This window comes from Tursiops truncatus, chromosome 6 (genome assembly GCF_011762595.2).
Source record: "Tursiops truncatus isolate mTurTru1 chromosome 6, mTurTru1.mat.Y, whole genome shotgun sequence".
NCBI lineage: Eukaryota > Metazoa > Chordata > Mammalia > Artiodactyla > Delphinidae > Tursiops > Tursiops truncatus.
In genome coordinates, this window is record NC_047039.1 from 78,318,194 (window position 1) to 78,340,684 (window position 22,491).

General features: G+C 52.4%; 3 protein-coding genes across 13 annotated transcripts; all 3 read right to left on the minus strand.

Annotated features, from left to right (window-relative positions):
- Positions 1 to 375: 375 nt before the first annotated feature.
- Positions 376 to 6,741, minus strand: FANCG (FA complementation group G). 6 transcript variants are annotated; one of them, XM_033858219.2, is made up of 15 exons: positions 5,960 to 6,741; positions 5,711 to 5,817; positions 5,435 to 5,525; positions 4,906 to 5,037; positions 4,472 to 4,674; positions 3,830 to 3,965; positions 3,522 to 3,652; positions 3,275 to 3,421; positions 2,989 to 3,140; positions 2,549 to 2,615; positions 2,000 to 2,289; positions 1,801 to 1,847; positions 1,471 to 1,626; positions 888 to 1,011; positions 376 to 758 (listed from the first exon to the last, which is right to left on the minus strand). In XM_033858219.2, the coding sequence occupies exons 2-15, from the start codon at positions 5,804 to 5,806 to the stop codon at positions 650 to 652; spliced, it is 1,881 nt and encodes a 626-aa protein (XP_033714110.1). In that variant the 5' UTR covers positions 5,807 to 5,817; positions 5,960 to 6,741; the 3' UTR covers positions 376 to 649. The 6 variants fall into 6 exon arrangements, 4 of the variants coding, with proteins under 4 accessions (XP_033714110.1, XP_019804500.1, XP_019804499.1 ...); XR_002179160.3 differs by having other exon boundaries at positions 888 to 979; positions 5,711 to 6,741; XM_019948941.3 differs by having other exon boundaries at positions 2,000 to 2,055; positions 5,711 to 6,741.
- A 600-nt stretch (positions 6,742 to 7,341) lies between these two features.
- On the minus strand, positions 7,342 to 15,335 carry PIGO (phosphatidylinositol glycan anchor biosynthesis class O). 6 transcript variants are annotated; one of them, XM_019948932.3, is made up of 11 exons: positions 15,285 to 15,335; positions 13,998 to 14,509; positions 13,249 to 13,392; positions 12,940 to 13,063; positions 12,120 to 12,279; positions 11,728 to 11,907; positions 9,977 to 11,501; positions 9,209 to 9,412; positions 8,777 to 8,991; positions 8,096 to 8,166; positions 7,342 to 7,942 (listed from the first exon to the last, which is right to left on the minus strand). In XM_019948932.3, exons 2-11 carry the CDS (start codon positions 14,506 to 14,508, stop codon positions 7,681 to 7,683), a joined length of 3,396 nt encoding a protein of 1,131 aa, XP_019804491.2. In that variant the 5' UTR covers position 14,509; positions 15,285 to 15,335; the 3' UTR covers positions 7,342 to 7,680. The 6 variants fall into 6 exon arrangements, with proteins under 6 accessions (XP_019804491.2, XP_019804492.2, XP_019804496.2 ...); XM_019948933.3 differs by lacking the exon at positions 15,285 to 15,335 and having other exon boundaries at positions 13,276 to 13,392; positions 13,998 to 14,660; XM_019948937.3 differs by lacking the exon at positions 15,285 to 15,335 and having other exon boundaries at positions 13,249 to 13,418; positions 13,998 to 14,135.
- A 3,873-nt stretch (positions 15,336 to 19,208) lies between these two features.
- Positions 19,209 to 22,425, minus strand: STOML2 (stomatin like 2). Its single transcript, XM_033858224.2, has 10 exons — positions 22,381 to 22,425; positions 22,004 to 22,141; positions 21,435 to 21,534; positions 21,259 to 21,317; positions 21,066 to 21,167; positions 20,786 to 20,920; positions 20,482 to 20,626; positions 20,282 to 20,361; positions 19,912 to 20,040; positions 19,209 to 19,489 (listed from the first exon to the last, which is right to left on the minus strand). The coding sequence occupies exons 1-10, from the start codon at positions 22,423 to 22,425 to the stop codon at positions 19,352 to 19,354; spliced, it is 1,071 nt and encodes a 356-aa protein (XP_033714115.2). The 3' UTR covers positions 19,209 to 19,351.
- Between the last annotated feature and the right edge of the window lie 66 nt (positions 22,426 to 22,491).

Here is a 22,491-nt window from a genome sequence, read left to right on the forward strand (position 1 = left end):
GTCACATTTGACTGACACAGTGGAAATCCAAATCTGGAATGAGGGAGGGGGTGGGGAGTCATTCTGAGAGACTCAGGTCTGCTTGTCTCTCTGCTCTAAGAATCAGATACTTGCCCTTCTCCTGAGGACACCACCTTCCAGACCTAACTCCACTCATTCTGTCACCTCACAAAGGATCCTGGGCTTTGGGGTTTTACTTTTAGGCATCAAGAAGGACTAAAAGCACTGCCACCTGAGTAAGGATTCCTGTAGCCCTTTCTCCTGAGGCTCATAAGGTAGATGATGTTGGGAGAAGGTATCATAGACAACCAGCACTCAACTGAATCAGACAGCTTTGTCTTCCCACTCAAGTGTATGTAGTAGGCAGACAAGAGATAGGCATGAAATTTTACTCAACACATGAAAAGGCAAACAGGAAAAAAGGTGCTATGAGCAAAGTCAATGCCTTGTTGGTGGAATGGGGGCTTCTTCTGGAACCAGAACAGCAATAACCAGACCAAATTTTGGAGAACTACCACCAGCCTCTCCAATGCCAGACTTATATTGGAATGGTCAGCTCCAGCCATGTTCCCCAAGGACGGTATAGCAGAAAGCCCTCCCCACAGATGGCCCACTGAGGCCCCAGCTCAGGTTCTTTGAAACGTGGCAGCTACAGGTCACAAGTCTCCAGCAGAGACGTCCGAAATTCCTCAAGAAGGGTTTCATGGTCAGGGGGATGGATCCAGCCCAAACAGGTTTCTAGGTACAGGGGGAGAGACCTGAAAACAAAAAGGGTGATGTCTAAGGGAGGACAGGCAGAAGACTGCACAGCCATTCCCTCCCTTTCATTCACCACCACTCCCAACAGGCCCAAGGACTCCAGGACGCCAGCTGCCTCTTAACCTCACCATGCAGCATTCTCCTGTGGCAACTCAGTTTGGGCCTCCAGCCTCCGCCAGAGAGCAGTGGCCTCATCCCTCCGATCCAGCCTCCTCAGAGTCTGAAGCAGGTGAAAGGAAGCGTCTTGATTACCTGTAGCCCCACCCCAGAGTAGAGAGCCTTAGAACTTGACACAGACTTAAGCACCATTTTATAAAAGGGAAAACTAAGGCCTAGAACAGGGAAGTGTCTTGCCTACATGGTACCAGGGGTACATCACTGCCAACCATGCCTAGCCCTGGGCACTGCCTGCCCAGGACAAAGGGCCCAGCTGACCCTGCTCCTGCCCAACACATTCTCAGCACAGTTATGGTCTCTGTGTCTGAAGACACTGGGAAGCCTAGAGAACTCCTGAGAGGCCTTCATACACACTTGTATATGTCTTGCATATGTCTACACACCTGGATATATCCCTATATATATACAGGCACAACCCCATTCACCCCTCCTATCAAGGAATATCACTCTTACACTAATCCCCAAGTACCTCCCCCACGGCCCTCTCTGTCCTTATGCACCTGTGCATAGCTGATGTCTTGCACATGTACATACCTGGGCACACCTGCACACTGAGAAGGAAGTCCTGTAGGGCTTTGGTATCCTGGCCACTGGCCACCCATTCCAGTCCACGACTAATCAGGGCGGCTGCGCGAAGCTGTTGTAGTGCCACATCTGATGTACACCCCTGCTCACAGCTGGAAGCAGGCCCTGGAGACCACTCCCAAAGTCAAGACATGTGTTCCCAGCCACACTGTCACCAACACCTCAAGTCCCCTCTCTATCTCTTGTTTGGAGTCCCTTTCTCTTAAATCTCCTGGTGGGCTAGGACACATGGAAAGGAAGCCACCACCACCACAGAGAAAAACTGAGAGTCTAGATCACCTTGTTCTTTATCCGTGGGTGTGGCCTGGAAGAGCAGCTCAAGGCACCTGAAGTGGGACACAGAGCAGGGGTAAAGAAGAGTCAACCTCAGAAACTCTAGGGGTGAGTAGATAAGAATGGAGCTCACCAACTCAGGTCCCAATTAGAAAATTATCCCTCCACATTTCCTGGAGGGTCCTGGTTGGCTTCCTGGGCTCACCGGCTAAATTCACTAATTGCCTCCTTTTCGGCCCCCAGTTGCACCCGAGCGTGGCCCTGAAGCAAATAGGTGGCAGAGACCCAGGGTGAGCAGTGTGGTAACTCTTTGGTTCCTCTTCTGGCATCTTCCCACAGCCGGGGCCTCTTGGGACGCAGGGATGACATGCGGCTAAGCAGCTCCTCACACACGGTCAAAGCATCCTGGGCTCGGCCTGCCTGAATCAGCGCTGCTGCTGCCTCCAAGAACACCTCAGGCACACAGGGCCCTCGGGGGCATGGGGGTGGGGAGAACTGGGGTGGGAGGAGAATGCAATGTCTTGAAGAGACATGAGCCACCACCCCCAACCTCTTCACCAGGCTCTGGTATCATGCAGAGACCACCCATTGCTTGCTGCCCAAATCCCCCCTTGCTCTGGGAACCTTCCCAGTCTGGTGCCCCAGATTGGACAGAAAGAACAGCAGAGGAAAAGTCAGAAAAAAGGAGGCCTGCTCTACTCCAAAGGAGACTCCAACCCTTCCACCCCATTGCAGAGAAACACGACATACCCACCTTTGGCTCCGAGCCATCCAGCAACAGGGCCAGCAGGTCCAGGTAATGTTCTGCAGCATTCTCTGCCCTGAAGAGTCATAACCCATGAGCCTCACCTTAGGCCATAGCAGGGCACTCCAAGGGCTTTTAGCTATAGGGCACTGGGGTGTGGGGAGGGCGAGGTTTGGGGACTCCAACACTGGGGCTCAATATGGATCTCTACTACTTACAGACTGGATTTGGGAGAAGACTTTAGAATTTTCAAGATACACGAGGTTAGTGTCTGGGTAAAGAATCCTCAGTTCAGGTCCAGCAGCAAGGCAGGAAGCTGAGAGTGGGGAACCATGTCCTGCCCCTGACTTGTCCATTCCCCCCAACTCGTAAGAACAGAAGCAGAGTCACAGCACAGGGGAGGCGTCAGAAGTGGGAAGAGGAGCTCAGGTGAGCAAGGTGAACCTCACCTTCCCGTCTGTAGGCATCGGCTTGCCAGCAGGTACTTGGCCTGGCTCTGTGTGCCACAGTGAAGGGGTGAGGCTGGGTCAGGTCGTGGGAGTAGTAACTCTACCTCAATGAGAAGCTGTGGGGCTTCAGGGATATGAGCGACTCTCAAGGCCTAGAGAGAACAAAAAGAAGAACGTATATCTATAATCCCTGAGAACCATACTTCCTTCTACTTATACCTTGACTAGTTACCCCAACACAAGCATCTCAGCAGTCCCCGTATCTTCGCCCGACACAGTTCCTTACCTCAACCAGCAGCTCCAGACACTCAATCTCTGCTGCCGTGTTCTCCAGTTGCCGATACAGCCTGGAGGCCTCCAGAAGCGGGGGACCCCAGGTTGATTCCCCTTTCAGGGCTGCAACCAAGTACAGCAGAGCTCTCTGTGGACTGCCCTAGAGTGGTGAGAGGACACAAGCCTCAGCTACCCTCACAAAGCAGAAAGCTGCTCCTAACACTCCTGGGTTCCCCAACCCACCCTAAGACTGTCTTTACCATCTTACGAAGACAGGTCCCCAGGGCTGTGTACACCTGGACCAACACAGGCCGTGGGCACAGACCTGAGGCCGCTTCATGCAGGCTGCTCAGTGCCCTGGGCAGGTTCCCTGTGATCAGCTCCTGGAGGCCTGTGGGCAACCAGGGTGTGAGCTTAGAGAGGCCAATAGGGCAGGGGGCATGATGGGGAAGAAGAGCACAGAGAAGCTCTACTGAGCTGAAGGGCAGAGGATAGAGAAGACATGAGCCCAGAGGACCCCTTAAGACAGGGAGTGGGGAGGAAGGGACAAGTCAGATTGCTAGCTGGCCTTGGCGATAAGCAAATGCTGTCAGAAGGACACCCCTCAAGTTCTGGGCATCCTGCAGGGTCAACGGAGCATCTGACTCCTCAGCTGGGGGCCTCCAAGTTTTCAGGAGCAGCAGCAGATCCTCAGAGGCTCTGCTCTGGGGAAAGAAGGATGATCAGAGGTTCCAAGCCTGTAACTACCCCTTCACCTATCTCAGTCCACCCTGGCTGGACTTTGAACTTAAGGATCCTCCTGATTCTTGCTCCCTCAATTCTAAGAGATCGATAGCTGTGGGGCAAGGATAAAGGGAGGAAGAAAAACCTGGGGCAGAGATGATCTATTTTAATGAGTCTCCTCACTCAGGATAAGCCCACAAGGACACAGGGCAACGACCATGTTTGGGTTACTGATGAAAAGACTGAGACTGGGAGGTGACTTCAGCAAGGTCATGAGAGCTCTAATTCTACCCAAGATAATCAAGCTCCCAAGAGAATCCCTCCAATGAGGAACAAACCAGAGCAAGGTCACCTAAGAGTCCCTGAGAGAACCTGGGTCTTCTGAACACCAACCCAGCAGCCTTTCCAACACATAATGATGATACTGCAGCTAGGAAGGGTGTGAGGAGGAAAGAGACCCTTAGATCCAGATCACTACCTGAATTACCTGGCTAACATTCAGGGTCTGCAGCAGCAAGGTCAGGTCCCCAAGACGGTCAGTGCTCAGCCAAAGGGCAGCCTGCAGGCCAGCAAGGTGGTGAAGGGCAGGGAGCAGCTCCGGCAGAAGGGAGGAAACATGGAGGACGGAGTCCCACAGCCCCCTGAGCCCATGTTCCAGCCTGGCCTTCAGCTGCTCCTGGGTCTCCAGCACTGTAGAGTATACATACACATACAGCTGAGGTGGGGCCTCATCTCTGGCTTTTCTTCTCTGCAGGAGCCCAAAGGTCACAAAGGTGCTCCTGGTCCAAGGAGCACATGGAGGATCAGGGAAGGGCATCTCCGTGGAGGTGACAGATTATGTTGCTCCTCCTATCCCCCTTGCAAGAACTTAAGCCCAGCCTGAGGCTGGCAGGGGCATGGAAGGCAATCTCTGGCCCTCACCTCTCTCTAGGCCCTGCTGGATATCCTGTACCAGGTCCTCAGTGAAACCCTGGGCCAGGCTTGCCCTCAGGGTAATGAAATTGCAGATGACAGTCAGTTCCAAGCGGAGAACAGAAACAGCCGCAGGGAGCCCTGGAGCAACAAATGCTGGTCTCACAGACCACTCTCAGGTGAAAGAGATCACCCCACCCCAACCAAAATGGCCTCAATAAAGAATCCACCCTTTGGAGACTTCCCTGGTGGCGCAGTGGTTAAGAATCTGCCTGCCAATGTAGGGGACACGGGCTCGAGCCCTGGTCCGGGAGGATCCCACATGCCGCGGAGCAACTAGGCCTGTATGCCACAGCTGCTGAGCCTGCGCTCTAGAGCCTGCGAGCCACAACTACTGAGCCTGCGTGCCACAACCACTGAAGCCCACGCACCTAGAGCCCGTGCTCCACAACAAGAGAAGCCACCGCAATGAGGGGCCCGCGCACCACAACGAAGAGTGGCCCCCACTCGCTGCAACTGGAGAGGGGGCGCTACTTACCCTGCAGACTATGGAGGAGTCCCCGGAGCCCTTCCAGTGCATCTTGAGCCAACTGCTGTCGCCTCGGAGACAGACCTGAGTCCTGAGCAACCTAACAAATGTGGGGTGGGGTACAGTCCTTCCCTCTCCCCTTGCAGCTGTGGCAAGGGATGTCATTCACCAGCCATTTCTGGCTCTTTAGGGGAGGTCACGCTCCTAAAGGGTGCGTGAATCCACTGCATACCCCTTTCCTGGTATTTTGAGGTTGCAAAGCGAGGGTCCCAGCAACCGCGTTACCTTGGCCTGTTGAACTAGTTGGTCATTCTTTTCCCTCCACAGGTCCAGGCAGCTGGCGTGTGAAGCTGAAGAGCCCGGAGGGGTCCTGTGAGCCATGGCGGCCGAGACTGGGCCCAGACACGTGAAGAGTGCCGCTGAAGGGTAAGCCTGGCCCCTCCGACGCCCCACTGAGAGCGGAGAGGCCCATGCACTTCCGCACCCCGCCAAGGTTCTTTTGCTCCCCTCGGGGTTCCAGCCGGGGCGGCCTACCCTTTCCGGGAGAAACGGACACCCCGCTCGCTGCCTGGCGGGGCTTCTACCTCCGCCTCTTCCACCCGCGCCTCAGATTGGCCCGGCCGGCAAAATGCTCGGCTGCGGTTGGTCGTCGTCAAGGGTTACTCCCCGCGGGAAACTGGAAGAAGAAACGAGTCGGGGCCAGACCAGAGGGGAAGGCAGAGGCGGGCCAGAGGCCGGGGGCGTGTCTGAGTGGGTAGGTCACACGGCTCGCAGTTCCGTGGCTCAGCCCTCGCGGAGGCCAAAGCCTTAAGTCAACCTCAAAAACCCGGAACCCGCGGCTCAGCTCTTCCTTTGCCGCCACACATCCAGATCGGCCGGGGATCTCCCCCGCCGCGGAGGGCTGGCCCGCGCGATGCACGCTGGGAGTTGTAGTACCGCCGGGAGCCGCCTCAAAAGGTCCAGCCCCAGAAGTGTCTTCAAAAAGAACTGACCTGAGACCGAGGCCCTCGGTAATCGGCCCATCCTATCTCTGCTCACCATGGAGCACCAACACGCTCACCACAGTCTGCTCAACCACATGCAGTCCGACCAGCTGGCAGCGCAGCCCTGTGCCTGTGCAGCCTGCCCTGCTCAAATATACCTGCCCAGTCCTTTCAACATATGGAGTAGAATTGGAGATCCGTATGCAAAGAAGAAACAAGCTGCGACACTTGCCATCTATAAAGTCAACTCAAAATGGATAACTTGGACTTCATTAAAATTAAAAACTCTTGTGCTACAAAGACACTGTCAAGAAAATTCGAAGATGTAAGTTAAACTGTTATGCTGGACACCTTAAACTTATCCAGTGATGTATGTCAATTATATCTCAATAAACTGGGAAAAAAAGAAAATTCAAAGATGTCAATTATACCTCAATTAAAAAAAAGAAATAAAAGAAAACTCAAAGAAAAGTCACAAAGTGGGAGAAATTATTTGCAAATCATATACATCATCTCTTCCTGTCCTGGGCACCCTCAAACCTCAAACCCCAGTCCTGACCCTTCTCAGAACCTCTTCCCCACTTCTTTGATGGATGTTTCCATAAGGATTTCATGCCAGCACTTCAACATGACACAGGGGTAGTGAGGTGGATGGAGGGCACAGGAGATGTGTGAGGAGCATTAGATTCATAAAATTTTGGCTTCAAGTCAGGAATAATCAATGGGACAAGGTGTGTTAGATGGACGAGTAGGTCTGATAAAAGGCAGCATAGGTTGGGAAACCAGGGAAGCCTCCACAGACGTGAAGGGCAAAGGGTTTTCTGAAGTGAAAGGACACAGTTGAGGAGGAGGAGATACAGCACTATTGGGGCTTTAGACAGTGAAAGTCTGTGTGCTCCATGATGCCTGGGCCTGTCTTTTCAGCCATCTCTGTTATCAGCCAAAGCAAAAGAATTTAATAAAATATGTTCCATGGCAAAGGAAAATGGCAGGTGGAATAACAGTAGTGATTTGGGAGGAGTTGGGAGAAGTGAATTCAGACAACTCCAACCACCTCCCAGAGTTCTCAGATGTGGCCAGGTCTCCATAAGACGGCTGATCCCATCTGTGCCTGGATGAGGGGAGACTGACCCTCCACATATCCCCTACAGGACAGTGGGGGCTCCCCTACACCTCAGACACACATATTTACATCATTATTTCATTCCACTTCGGAGGCAGCCCCTCAGTCTCTCAGATGTATCCAAAGCAGGAGTTACGGATTAGGCTCCACTATGATTTTGAATTATAAAATAATGAAGTCCCAGATGCCAGTAGATCCTGGCTGCATGGTGGTAAGAGGTGTGACTGAGCCTCTCTTGCAGATGATCCAGCACCCGTATAGACCAGGCTTGATTGTTCTCCAGCCTTCTGCTGGGCCAGAACTAACTGCCTGAACCAGGAGCTCACAGCACCATCCACTCGCATCACCAAAGCTATGCCCAGGCAAAGTCCCACGCTGCTCACAATGAAGCCCACGGCCTCAAAAATGAACCTGCAAAGAAAGGTGGGGAATCTCAAAGGACACAGACAGGAGGTCTAGAGCCTTTTCCCTGCTGAGGCAAAACCTTGTCCACTCTGAATGTTCATTGTTTGCTCCAAGCTTCACCCTCCCCCACACCAATACTTCTCAAGCAAATCCACTCACTTGGGGGCAAACACCTTCCAGACCATGAGATGCCTGCGGAGGATGGAGGCTGCCAAGGCACAGGCCAAAATCTAAGGGAAGAGAGGAGAGGTCAAGTTATTAAGGAAGGGGAGGAGGAAGCAGGTCGTATAGAGAATTGCTGCAGGTCCCTGTGAAGAATGGAAGGGGAAGGAAAGTAGTGTGTGTCAGTGGAAAAAAACCCTGGGTTAGGAGTTAGGAGACCTAATTCTTTTCCTGGCCCAGCCACGACTTGCAGTGTGACCTTGGGCAAGCACTATTCATCTGTGCTGCTGACACTCAGGCTCTGCCTCCCAGGGTGGAGGGAATGTCAGAGTCACACCTTCTGCCTCTGAAGGAAAGGAAGATCAATGATCACAGATTGGGAAAGAATCCTGGCCATCACCTCAGATTTTCCAGTCTGTCCACTAATGGAGTAATCCCCAGATGAAACCATCAGGTCCAGATCTAGCTTGTAGAGAGGAAACAATCCAAGACTAGGATGAAGGAGACCCAGGTTCAAGTCTTAATACTGCCATTTGAGGCCACTGGCCTTTGGGCAATCACTTCACTTATCTATACCTCAGTCAAGGCTCTCTCCTAGGGTTTTGGCAAAGTGTGAAAGAATGTGATGTACAGCATGAGAAAAGATCACTAACTCCATGATCTCTCCCCTGCACCCACCTGAATACCAAGGACAAAGAGGTACTTGAGGCCCAGCTGCAGCAGCGCTGCATTGAAGTGGTGAGGCGCGTCCCGGAGCCGCATCTCCATCAGTGGCTCCTCCTCCTCCTCAGGCCTGACTCTGGCCTCAGCTTCATTCCCTGGGGGCTGCCGCCTCTTCCGGGGCCCTTGACTCTCACAGAGAAAGGGCCAGAGCAGGAGCAATGGGCAACCTACTGCCTCAGAGGAAGGCAGGGCTAGAATCAATGGAGGACCCAGGGACCAGGCCACCGTGGCCCCCAACTACCCTAGTTGGCTCAGCCTCCAATTAGCAAAGGCCAAGGGGTGCCAAAGATCTAACAAAATCACATTTCCCCACTCAAATCCTGGGGTTTCCTTTCCTTCCACGAAGCCAGAGTAAACAATGGAAGCAAGGGAGGAATGAGGAGTTACCTGCAAAGAGGATATGGGAGGCAAAGGTGTTGGTTCCCACCAGCAAAGCAGACAGCCAGGTAAAGTCATGGCCCTCTGGGACTCCCACGAAGGCAGCATGCCAATGGATAGCTGGAAAGACGGGCTGGTGACCCGTGGAATAGAAGGTCTGTGTTGCCATGAAGGCCCAAGCAGAAACTGCCTGCCAAGGCACAGTAAAAGGACCTGGAGGAAGAGATATGCCTCTTTACAGTCACATCCCACTCCCTAACCCACAGCCCACTGCCCCAAGATCATATACACCTACGACCTCAGTGCTGTCTCTTACACGCGAGCATGCCCATCACCCCAAGCTTCTAACAGTCAACACTCTGTTATTCCCTCCGTGGCACAAAGCCCCACTGCTCTAATCTGTGGTCAGCCTCTTTCTCTCATATACACACAGCTCACTATGAGTGGTGAATATGCTCAATTCACCACTCTCATCACTGGAGAATCAGGAAATGTGCTCACGAGGATGTAACATTTCCATTAAGAATTGAGTCTTGAAGTACTGTTTGTCTCCCTCCTCCATGAACCCTGCTGGCCCTGAAAGCCAATGGGAGGGATCAATTAGCTTGGCTACAGCAGATAAGAGACAGGACATCAGGAAGACCCTCTCAACTGTTGGGGCGTGAGACCCTGTATCAAGGTGAAGAACCTGAGGAGCAACACCTCCCTGAAAATAAGAGGGGCTGAATTCACATCACTACTGCCCTTGGATGAATCAGGGCTGAGATATGTATTTACCAGGGGTGGTGATGGGTATCCCAGCAGCAAGCAGATGCAGGAGAAGGAAGCTCTGCAGAAACAGAAGCAGGAACACAAGGCTAATGCGCTCTGCATGCAATAGCAGAAGTGGAAAGGCCAAGAGGGTGAGGGCCGTGACCATAGCAGCCGAGTAGACACTCCCCAACTGATAGGCGGCCACCGTCAGGGGGCCCTGAGATTTGGTCCTCTCTAGCCGGCCCCGGAACTCCTCCTGCATGTGTCGGTAGATTTGAGGAACCACATAATCCAGGTCAGCCTGAGAAGTGGGGGGGCCTGAGAAGGGAGTGAGGACAGTCCTGGTCCGTGGAGCACCCGCTGCAGCTTTCACCAGCACCGTCACAGGCCTCCAGAGCAGCAGCATGAGCCCTGAAGCAGCCAACCCGGCCACAGCCCTAGGTAACATAACTGATGCCCCAGCGACCAGGGCCCGGAGACGTGGGGGTGCTTCATCCGCCCCTGATGCCAAGGCCCAGTAGGCGGCAGTGCCTAGTCCCATCAGCGGCAGCCCCCAGCGCACAAAGAGCACAGGGGGCTCAGGACTCTTGAGATTACCATAGCGGCGAAGCCACAGGCGCACGGCAGCTAACAGGGCCGCCAGCGCCCCCACACAAGCTCCATACCACACATTCTTGGCTCGACCACCCACCATGGATGCCAGGGGACTCAGCCAGGGAGAGGAGCTGCAAGCAGGCGTCTCTTCAGGGCAGCGATGAAAAAGCCCAGCTAGCCTTATACATAAAAGCAACCCAACTCCAAGCCCCAGGGCATGCGTGCCATTGTGACGTGGGGGGCCTGCTGGGGTCAGAAAGCCAAGGCGAGGTATTGTGAGTAGCTTAGGTGGCAGCAGCTTGCCCTCCCAGTGAAGCTGGGCAACCAGGAGCAAGATAAGTGAGATCAAAAGGAAGGGGGCGGCCCTGGCCTCGGCTATAACAAAGCTATCAGAGAAGAAACCAGCAAAGCGAATGAGCAGGAGTAACAGGACAGGCCCAGGCATGGGAAGCAGGGCTGCCAGGGGCCTCTTAGCTCCCCAGCTAGCCCAGGCTTTCCACAGAAAAGGCAGAAGTGAGCCCACTGCAGCCATGGCCCCTAGAACCACTGAATCCAGCTTCAGCCCAGTAGTTGCCAGGAGTCCAGCACACACTAAGGCTCCAGTCAAACCCCAGGCCATGGGTATTAGGAGAGGGCGGAAATAGAAGCCTGGGGATGCTGCCCACTGGGATACCAGTAGGCAAAGAAAGCAGGTAGCAGCCAAGAGAGCAGCACCCCCTGCCATGCGGACCAGAGAAAAACGAGCCCAAGACTCAATGCACATGGCCCGAACTCCCCGCAGGAACTGCTGCAGCTCAGTAATCACAGTCTGTAGTGCTGCCTCAGCCCCCTGGGGGCTCTGCAGAAGCCGCTGGTAGTCAGCAGAAGCTTTGGAGAAGAGGTTCTGCAGTCGATGAAGCTCCTTAACTTGGAGGTCCTGAGCAGCAGTTGAGTAGGTGTGAAGAAATCGGGACACCTGGCAGAAAAGATCAGAGACGTGAACTGGGACACAGACAAGGACAAGTATTACCATGTGGGGTACCTAGAAATCAGGGACCCAAACTCCGTCCAGGACAGGGAGAGAGGGCGTACTTGGCTATGGAATGTGATATTAAGACTGAACAAAGGACAACAGAGTGGGTCATTATGCTTCTCCCATGCTCAACCTAACTCTGTCACCTGAAGCCCAGCCCATTACCTACCTGCTGGGCATTGAGATGGAGAGCTGAGGCTTGGGCCAGAGTAGAAGAGTGAGGCTGGGAGTCTTCGACCTCCGAGAAGACCTCAGCTATCACCTCCCCGATGTTCCCAAATGGGATGGGCAGGCCCAACAGCAGGGCCAGCGTAGGCACAAGGCTGATTTGAGGAATTACCTCTGGCTCCTAGAGAACAAGGACAGGGGTCAACGGGTTCAGCAAAAAGCTGAGGTCAGTTGTTTAGGATGGAAGACATAGGGGCCTAGGTAGGAAATAAGAATGGGGGATGCCCAGGGTTATGAATTTGGGGGCTTAAAATGGAGGGATCCACGAGGATGCTACAATTATGATGCGGACTGAATAGCGGGAAACCACACAAAGCACAGCTCAGGCCTCACCTCTGGTGGGGTGCTGGGGAAGAGGGCTGTGGGACTATACAGAAAAAGTGCAGCTGAGGTCTCCAGCTCACTGTCCCCTCCATGGTTCCCACTCGTGGTCATCCCATGGTCCCCAGTCACTACCAGCAGCGTGTCATTCTCCAGACGCTCCACGAGTCCCCTGGGGGCCAAGAAATGTGTCAGAAGGTAGGGATAATGATTGTTCTCAGGGACTTCCCTGGTGACGCAGTGGTTAAGAATCCACCTGCCCATGCAGGGGACATGGGTTCGAGCCCTGGTCCGGGAAGATCCCACATGCCGCAGAGCAACTAAGCCCGTGCGCCACAACTGCTGAGCCTGCGCTCTAGGGCCCGCAAGCCACACTACTGAAGCCCACGTGCCTAGAACCTGTGCTCTGCAACAAGAGAAGCCACCGCAAGGAGAATCCCGCGCACCGCAATGAAGAGTAGCCCCTGCTCGCCGCAATTAGAGAAAGCCCGTGCGCAGCAACGAAGACCCAACGCAGCCAAAAATAAATAAATAAATTAATTAATTAAAAAAAGATTTTTCTCAGGGGCCCATTCACCCCCAGCCAATTAACTTCCACTAGTAGGGCCTAGACCTCTGGCAAAAAAACACTTCCTCGGTCATAACCCTACTGCCCAAAATCACATGCTAAGTTACTCAAAACGGATGAGGCCCCTAGCTTCAGAAAAAGGCCTAGAGAAGACAGAATTTAGCCAAGTAAGAGTTCCAAATAAAGATTTTTTTTCTCTTGGGACCATATATTATGAGATTCTCAGACACAAACCCACTCCCCCAGCCAATATCCCACACTCACTGGATCACCTGGTCCATTTGGCTAAGTTTCTTGGCCATTTCAGGATGATGAGGGCCATGCTTGTGGCCACAGTGATCCACACCCAGGAAGTGAGTAATCAGCACATCCCATTCACCACTGTCCACTGTGAAGGAGAGAACCTGAGCACAGGGGACTAAGGCCCACTCCTCAACCCCAGCCAGGCTCTGATGCTCCTATGTCCAGGGGCACAAGCCCAGGCCACTGCATCCATGGGAGGTTCAGAATTTGTGGACTGACATAGCCCTCCCCAGCTCCCAGTCTTAGGCCTGCCTCTGGCCCCGTGCTCACTGATTGGGTAGAGGTGTTCCAGGATACCATTGTCCACTGTGTGTAGGTCTCTAACATCGAAGGACGGGAAAAAGAAAGCTTGGGAGAAAGCTCCAGGAAAAAGATCGTTCCAGGTTTCATCTCCCATGAAGACCACACGCCTCCCTGCAGGGACATGAGTGGGTCACAGCCTGAGCAGGAGTCAGGAGACGGGGAAGAGGAAAGGCCTTTTAAAGATCTATCAGAAATCCCAACCATGCACTATAAGGCACAGCAGTTCCATCCAAACAACTCTTTATCCTTCAAGGCCTAAAATTTTCTGCCAGGAAGCTTTCCCTGGTAACCATACTCCACCCAGACCTTTTACTACTTATTCCTATAAAAAGCTCTGCTAGTTCTCAGCCCCTGGCTACCTCTGCTGCTCTATTTTTCCTGGGTACATATTGCTTTTTCCGAGTCAGTGAGTGGACGGGGCCTGGACCCTCTGCTCTCTTCTCCACGCTTTTGAAAATACCAGACCCACATCTTCTTTTCGTCTCTCCCCTGCCCCTTTACTGAGAGCTCGCCCAAAGTAAAACCAATACCCCATGCAGATTACAAACGCCAGAAGGACAGAGCCCGGACCTGAGCTCCCTGCATACAGAGTCAGGGTCTCTTTCTCCTTCCTGTCCTCCTAGTCAAGCACGCAGCTGGGCACCCAAAGTTCTGGCTCTCTGACGTCTAAAGAAATTTGCCAAGGTACTCCTGGCCACCAAAGAGGCCTGACTAACCTGTACTGGTAAGCTGCTTAACGAGATTGTCTTCCGCTATGGCGTAGCTGGCAAAATTACTGCCAGCGTCAATAAAGGTAGGCAGTGAGCCGGTGGTGAGGGCCTTGAGGCGCTGCATGGTGGTGGTCGGGGGGTCAACCTTGGACTGGTAGAGCCTGGCATGGTGGGGCTGAATTTCCAGGATCCTCTGCAAGAAGCCCAGTTTGCCCAGGAAGGGCAGGGAGGTGGGAGGCTCCCCAGAAACATGTGAGAGCTGGGGCTGGGCAAAGTCAAATCGCAGAGCGTCTATGAGCACCAACACAAGTCGGGAGAATCGGGAAGCCATCCAACAGGCCCCGGGCTCCCCTCGGCTCCCCCATGGCAGGGACCCAGGGCCTGGGGGCTCTTGGCAGCTGCTATGGTTGGTGAGCTCCAAACGGGTGAGCAGGAAGCCACTGGTGAAGAGAGCAATGCCGGCGTAGAAGAGGAAGCCCACCCAGGCCAGGAAGAGCAGCACTGAGATCTTCCGCATCCTGGTGGTGGCGGGGGAGGGAATTCATAACTGTGAGGCAAAGAACCAGCAGATAGTCTAGTCTCTCAATACAAAGCCCAGCTAGAATCACTTCCTCTTGGAAGCCTTCCTGAAGATAAACAGTCCCATAGCCAACCCAGTGCAATGTTCCTCTCCACCAGTTATACCAGAGTTTCTGAAGGCGAGGTGCGCAGGCTATGGGTATCAACCTGAAGCAGCTGTTTTAAAATAGTGATTTCCAGGCGCCACCCCAAATACCCTGAATCAGGATCTTCGGGGGTGGAGCATAGGAATTTGTACGCCAGGAGATCCTAATGATGGAAAACACAGCCCACGAGGGAAACTTATTCCAAGTGGTAGACTGCTTTCTGACAGCCCGTTTCTCCTCTCTCCTCGCCAATTTCAACACCCCTGGAGTGGCCAGGGCTCGCAGCCGCAGGGGAATCCCGGCCAGGCTGATGGCGCCGCCTGGTGGGGACCCAGGGGACGAAGGGAAGGAGTCCTACTCCGCTTCCGGACAGCCAGGATCGCCAGGAGACCAGAAGCGCGACCTCCCCGGCGCAGCAGGGCAGAGGTGCGAGGTCTTGAGGCAGTTGGGCCTCGGTGGGACCCAGACGTCCGGATGGCTCTGCCGCCTCAGGTGGCTACCCGGCCTCCGGCTGGGCACCCTGCCCTGGGTACGGGGCCCGCTAGACTGCGAGCTCTTAGTGGGGTGGAAGGGCCCCTAACTTCAGACAAAAGCGAGCGCAAGGGGATTTGGGGAGACCCTGGCTCACCTTGAATGGCGCCCGGAAGTGCAGCGTCGGCGCCTGCGGCCTGGCACCACAGAGGTGCGTGCGCCGGCTAGAGCGACCCTCGGGAGTCCCTATCGCCATCTGCTGGCGCCTCCGAGGAAGTTCGGCAAGGAACGCAAGGCTGGCCAGAGACGGGAGTTTGATGGGAGAGTATAGTAATTTAGAATTGGGGGCAAGGCCCTAAACTAGAAGAGTTCAGGGAGCCACTGTCCATTCTTGGTTAAGACTAAGATCTAAGCCTCTGGAACCAAACTTAGCTTGAATCCTAGCCCTGCCACTCACTGTCATTATTGGGCATTACCTCATCTGTAAAATAGGGATAATATTTATTTCCCCCTTTTTGCCAAGCTGACTCCAACTGATAGATTTTATTATTCATCCTTTCCAAGGATGAATCTTACAACTCAGTAATAAGACAATCCAATTCAAAAATGGGCAAAGAGGCACAACATTGTAAATCAACTATATTTCAATTAAAAAAATTTTTTTTAATGGGCAAAGGATCTGAATAGACATTTCTCCAAAGAAGGCTTTTTTTAAGTTTTGGCTGCGTTGGTCTTTGTTGCTGTGTGCGGGCTTTCTCTAGTTGCGGCGAGCGGGGGCCACTCTTCGTTGCGGTGTGGAGGCTTCTCTTTGCAGTGGCTTCTCTTGTTGCGGAGCACGGGCTCTAGGCATGCAGGCTTCAATAGTTGCAGCATGCGGGCTCAGTAGTTGTGGCACAAGGGCTTAGTTGCTCTGCAGCATGTGGGATCTTCCTGGACCAGAGCTCGAACCCGTGTCCCTTGCATTGGTAGGCGGATTCTTAACCACTGTGCCACCAGGGAAATCCCGAAGAAAATATATGAACTATTAACACATGAGAAGATGCTCAACATTATTAGCCATCAGGGAAATGCTAGAGATACCACTTTAAACACAGGAGGATGGCTATAATAAAAAAGATAAATAACAAGCATTGATGTGGGTGTGAAGAAATGTGAACCCTCATAAACTGCTGTTGGAATTGAAAAATGGTGCAGCAGCTTTTGAAAAGAAGTCTGGCAATTCTTCCAAAGGTTAAACGTAGAGCTACCATATGACCAGCAACTCCACTTGTAGGTATATACCCAAGAGAAAAACCTGTGGCCACGCAAAAACTTGCACATGAAGGTTCATAGTAGCATTATCATAATAGCCAAAAGGTGGAAACAACCCAAATGGCCTTCACTGATAAATGGATAAACAAAATATGGTATATCTGTACAACAGAATATTGTTTGGCCAATAAAAAAAGGGATGACGTACTACAAGTGGTTACATGCAACTACATGAATGAAACCTAAAAACATGCTCACTAGGGGACTTCCGTAGTGGTTCAGTGGCTGAGATTCCACGCTCCTGATGCGTGGGGCCCAGGTTCGATCCCTGGTCAGAGAACTAGATCCCACATGCCGCAACTAAAGATCCTGCATGCTGCAATGAAGATCCCGCACGCGGCAACAAGGAGCCCGGGTGCCACAACTGAGACCTGGTACAGCCAAATAAATAAATATTTTTAAAAAAACATGCTAAGGGAAAGAAGCCAATCACAAAATAGCACGTATTATTCCATTTACATGAATATGTAAATCTAAAGATACAGAAAGTAAATTAGTGGTTGTCTAGGGTTGAGGGGAGAGAGGAGTGACTACTAATGGGTACAGGGGTTTTGTGGCAGGGTGGGGTTGGGGAGCAGTGATGAAAATGTTCTAAATTGTGATGGTTGCCCAATTCTGTGAATATACTAGAAATTATTGAATTTACACTTTAAGCAGGTGAATCACATTGTATGTGAATTATATCTCAGAAAAGCTACCATTTAAAACAAAAAAACGTCTCCAATGGTTTCCTCATCTCAGAGTAAAGCCTAAATTCTTGTAGTGGTTCTACATGGCCCTACAAATCTACACACTGACTCCCCACTTCCTTCTTTGATTCATCTAGCTGCCACTTGTTTCCTTAACTCAGTTCTATCCACTGTAGTTGCTTTGCTCTTCACATTACAAGGAAGCCACCCTCTGCCTCAGGACCTTTGCATTTCCAACTCCTGTCAGCTTTACTCCCAGATGCCCAAATGGGCCGTCCCCTCCTCATCTCCATATCTAAGCTTAAATGTACTATCAGTTCCTTTTTTTTTTTTTTTTTGCAGTACGCGGGCCTCTCACTGTTGTGGCCTCTCCCGTTGCGGAGCACAGGCTCCGGATGCGCAGGCTCAGCGGCCATGGCTCACGGGCCTAGCTGCTCAGCGGCATGTGGGATCTTCCCGGACCGGGGCACGAACCCGTGTCCCCTGCATCGGCAGGCGGACTCTCAACCACTGCGCCACCAGGGAAGCCCTCCCTTCCTTTCTTTACTTCCCTCTCTAGTACAACTCATCAGCATCTGAAATACTATACATCTTATTAATGATTTGTCCCTTCCAAATAGAATGTAAGCTCATTGAGAGTAGGGAATTTTGTTTTCTTTATTACTATATCCTCGGTGCTTGGCATATAGTTGGGATTCAATAAAATCATTAAATGGATAAATGAATAAATTCTAATTCAGAAATATGTTGAAATATCCCTCCACCTTCATCCCCAAAGCCCCTTACCTATGTTCAGGCCTCACCACCCTCTCCAGGACCACTGAAGTAGCCTTCTTACTGTCCTTCCAGCCTCCCATCTCTCCTTCAAATCCCCTGACCACATCGCAGCAGGACAGCTCCATCTGAAACTCTGATGTGATTACCTTAATCTTCTTAAAATTCTTCATGGGAAGGGAAAAAACCCTTCATGCTCCCTGCTCCCCAGATAAAGGCCAAACTCTTTCAAGACCCTATCTCCCTGAGATTTGGCCCCTGCCGCATTGTCACACCCCCTAACACCCCACCCATCAGCCACAAAGAACAACTGTGAATACTCCAACTTCTCTGGAACTGTGGGCCTTTGCATATTCCAGTCCCCAACTGTAGCCTGATGAAAGCATTGATTTTTCCAGCCTGAGCCCAATGTCCGAGTTAGTAACCTTGCTGCCCACAAAGTGACATGATCCTCCCCCAAGGATCACTCAGCCAGAACTTTCCTCCACCTCAGCACTTATCACTTTGTAGCTCTGTTTCCTGTGAAAACAGGGACGATAGGATTTGGGTTCTTCTGTAGCACTGAGCTTGGCACATGGTAGACATCATTGAATGTTTTGGGTTTTTTTTAATTTTTTTTTTACACAGCAGGTTCTTATTAGTTATCCATTTTTTACATATTAGTGTATACATGTCAATCCCAATCTTCCAGTTCATCACACCACCACCTGCCCCCTGCCACTTTCCCCCCTTGGTGTCCATATGTTTGTTCTCTACGTCTGTCTCTATTTCTGCCCTGCAAACTGGTTCATCTGTACCATTTTTCTAAGTTCCACATATATGCGTTAATATACTGTATTTGTTTTTCTCTTTCTGACTTACTTCACTCTGTATGACAGTCTCTAGGCCCATCCACGTCTCTACAAATGACCCAATTTCATTCCTTCTTATGGCTGAGCACTGAATGTTTTTGAATGAACGAATGAGTGTCCTCAGTCCCTGAGGACCCTTTGAGCACTACTCTACCAGGACGGCCCTCTTTCCCATTAAAAAAAACACCAACACCTGCTCAAATTCACAGCCCTACACTTAGCAAGAGGGGGGACTACACTCCCCAGCTGGCAGTTCAGTAGACATGTGGTTTAATCCTTCCACTGTATCCCACAGCTTCTCCTGAAGACATGCAGGATGATTTCACTTTATATGACATTTAATCTTGCTCATGGAGGAATCAGTTCCCAAGACCTGACAGGACTGGAGGTGGCAGTGGTCATCCAAGGAGAACACCGGTGACTCTCCCAACTTCATTCCCCAATCAAAGAGGACAGTTTTGGTTTGCCACTGGTGAGTTTATTACATGATTAAAGTTCAAATAAAAAAATAATAACCAAAATCTTGGCAGGGAGGCTAGAGCCAGAATCTGGGAGCGCTGCTTCCCTGTCCCCAGCCTCCCTGACCAAGCCCAGCTCCATTAACTCAGCTTGACTCGATCAAGTTCCTCATCAAGACTTGCATCTGTGCTCTGGACATCTCTGCTGCTCCTGCTGGAGACTGAGTCCTGGGCTCCTGGCACCGGGGCTTTGGTGAGGGCCCCATACACACCCATGGCCTGAGGAGAGGGACAGAGAGAGAGCCATGATGACACATGGCAGAAGGTATAGCCCAACCCACCAACGGCTCAAAGGAAGAAGGTAGAGCCGGGGCCAGTAAGCTTGTTTTTCCTTTCTCTCTCTCAAGCCTCAGTCTTAAAAGCTTTGGAGTCGGTTCTAGGAATGTTACAAACTACCAGAGCAGGGTCACCCTCAAAATACTAATACAGGCATCTGCAAAAAAAAAAGAAAAAAAAAAAGAAAGATGTCTCAAGAGGTTCCCTATTGCTAGGGATGACTGGGGGTGTCTCGTTCAGGGGATGAAGAGAGGTGTAGGTCTCAGGGCACTCTAGAGGACTCGATGGGGAAAGTGATGGTGGTGGTGGTAGCGTCTCAGTCTCTGGCATTGGTGCTCTATGCTGGGTCTTCAGGGCGCTCTAACCTGAGCCACCATACTGGTGACGTCGCCGGGGTTGGAGGGCAGCAGGATAGTGTTGGAGTCCTTGGCCAGTTTAGAGAATGCGCTGACATACTGCTCAGCCACAGTCAGGGAGGCTGCTGCATCTCCATTCTGTGGCCACAGGGAAGATAAAAATCAGAGATCACAGACTTGCATGGGGGGTGGGGGGGGGGAGGAAAGGAAGTGGAGAGAAATCAGGTTCCTAGAAAGAGGATATGCAGATCACAATACAAGAGATCATGTAATGTGGCTCAGTGGAACCAAAATGGCAGGAATTTCTCCCAAGGGTAGATAAGAGAACCTCTTCTACTGCCAATTCCTGATCCCCAATCCCACCTAGGGGGTCTCTCACATGTTGTGTCAGAGCTGCAGCCAGGATGCGAATAGCTTCAGCTTTAGCCTTGGCCTTGGCCAGAACTGCACTGGCCTCTCCTGGAAGAAAAGAGACAGAGCTTAACCTATGAGGTCAGGGTACCCCAAAAGCTCCTGTCCCAGTAGCAAGCCTCAAAGACCCATACCCTGTTCATCACTCAGCCTCTACCCTCTGCTGACCTGCTGCCTGATTTATTTGTTCAGCCTTTTCTGCCTCAGAGGCCAGGATCTGTGCCTGCTTCTTCCCCTCTGCCACGTTGATGGCCGACTCTCGAGTCCCCTCAGACTCTAGAACTGTGGCCCGTTTCCGCCGCTCTGCCTCCACCTAGAAGCCCCCAGCAAGCCCCATCAACAAGAAACCAGAGTAAAAGTAAACTCTTACACAGACCTGCAATTGTACCCATCACAACAGGGAAGGGAGTCCAGGTCCCTATGCAACTGGAGCATCCTGAAGTACTCCACCTCATCCCTCTCTGGCCCCCACCTGCATCTGCATGGACTCTTTCACCCGGGGTGGCACATGGATATCCTTGATCTCATAACGGAGGCAGCGGATGCCCCAGCAGTCAGCAGCCTGGTTGATAGCATCCACGATGTTAGCATTCAGGGACTCCCGCTCCTGGAGGAAGAGAGGTGTAAGCTCCATGGCCTCAACCCAACCTTCAGGGGGCGAAACCGAGAAGGTCCCGGAACTGATCCCCAGAAAGGACTGAGAGTGCCAGGTATGTGTCTTCAAACCCTAACTCTGGCTCAGATCCCCTTACCCGGAAGACTTTGTCCAGAGAGAGTTTGCCGAGCTCTGATCTCATGGTTGTCTGAGCTAGCTGGGTGACAGCATACTCAGGGTCCTCCACACCATAGCTTGCCTGAAAGGGGCATGGATAGTGTCAGTAGCTTGCATGCAGGATTTTAGTGAGGAGAGCAACTCAGGAGCTCAATAAAGCAGAGGACAGATACCTTGTAAGGGTCCATGATGCGCAGGTAAAGGACTCCATCGATTTGCAGAGTTACATTGTCTGTAGGTGCAGGAGCAGGAGAGAAAGGAGGTCAGGCCTCCAGGTCCCAATCAGCTCTTTCTCCTGCAACCACATCCTAATGGCCTCAGAGCACCCATGTCACCCCGCACCCCTCACCAAGAGTCACGGCAGACTGCTCAGGCACGTTGATGACAATTTCCTTGAGACTCTGCACATATCGGATCCGGTCTAACACAGGGATGAGGATATTCAAGCCCTGGGAAGAGGAGTTACAGGTCTTCAGAAGGATGGGGGGCTGTAGGATTGAGATCGAAGCTAGGCCTGGAGTGGGTAGGGAATCAACATAGATTCTGCCCAGAAAAACAGAAGGCTTGGGGTGTCACCGGTACGTAAGAATGTAAGGATAGGAATGTAAGGCTGGATCTCTGAATGGAAGGGACAGTCAAGGAGATAGGAGCCAGCAGAGTAGACTTTTCCATGCAGACAGGTGGAGCTGAGAGGATTAATAGAAGAGATTCCTAATGTGGGGCCTGTGGGATGCTAGCGCAATGGGAAAAGGTGGTAAGATGGGTATGACCGTCAGCAGTCTGGGCCCTGCCAGGTCTGGCCTAGGGTGTCAGAAGCCAAAGGTGAAGGCAGGCCCCAACGAGGTCTCACCCCATTCCCCCATGTCGTGAGGGAACTGGGATTCAGGCTGGCCCGGGGTGGGCAGAAGAGGTTCTCACAGGCTCCAAGATGCGGTGGAATCGGCCCATTCGCTCCACCACCCAAGCCTCCTGCTGCGGCACAAACAGCACCACGGTGTTTCGGGGCAATCCAGAGGAGGCGCGGCGCGCAGCGCGGCCAGAAGCCTGCACGGAGCCCTAAAGGGAAGACGAGGATCAGCAGAGACCCAGTCGGTCGGGCACCCCGCCCCTCTCGGTGCCTGTCCCGGAGGCATGTCCCTAAACCGCGACCCTAAAGGGTTCTCGGAAAGGAACTCAGGCGAGTACCATAACCTCCGATCCCAGTTCTCTCCCCACACTTAGAATCTGGCCCCTTCCCAGTTGAAAACCCAAGTGATCTCTGGCCCGACCCTTAGAAAAGGATGCCTTGCACTCACCCTCAGCAAAAGGGCCCCAGACGCCCGCACCGAGCGCGCCAGCATTTCCCACTGCCACAGCGACCTCCGGAACCAACGAGACGCGGAGCAGAGCAGTCGCTCTAGATGCCC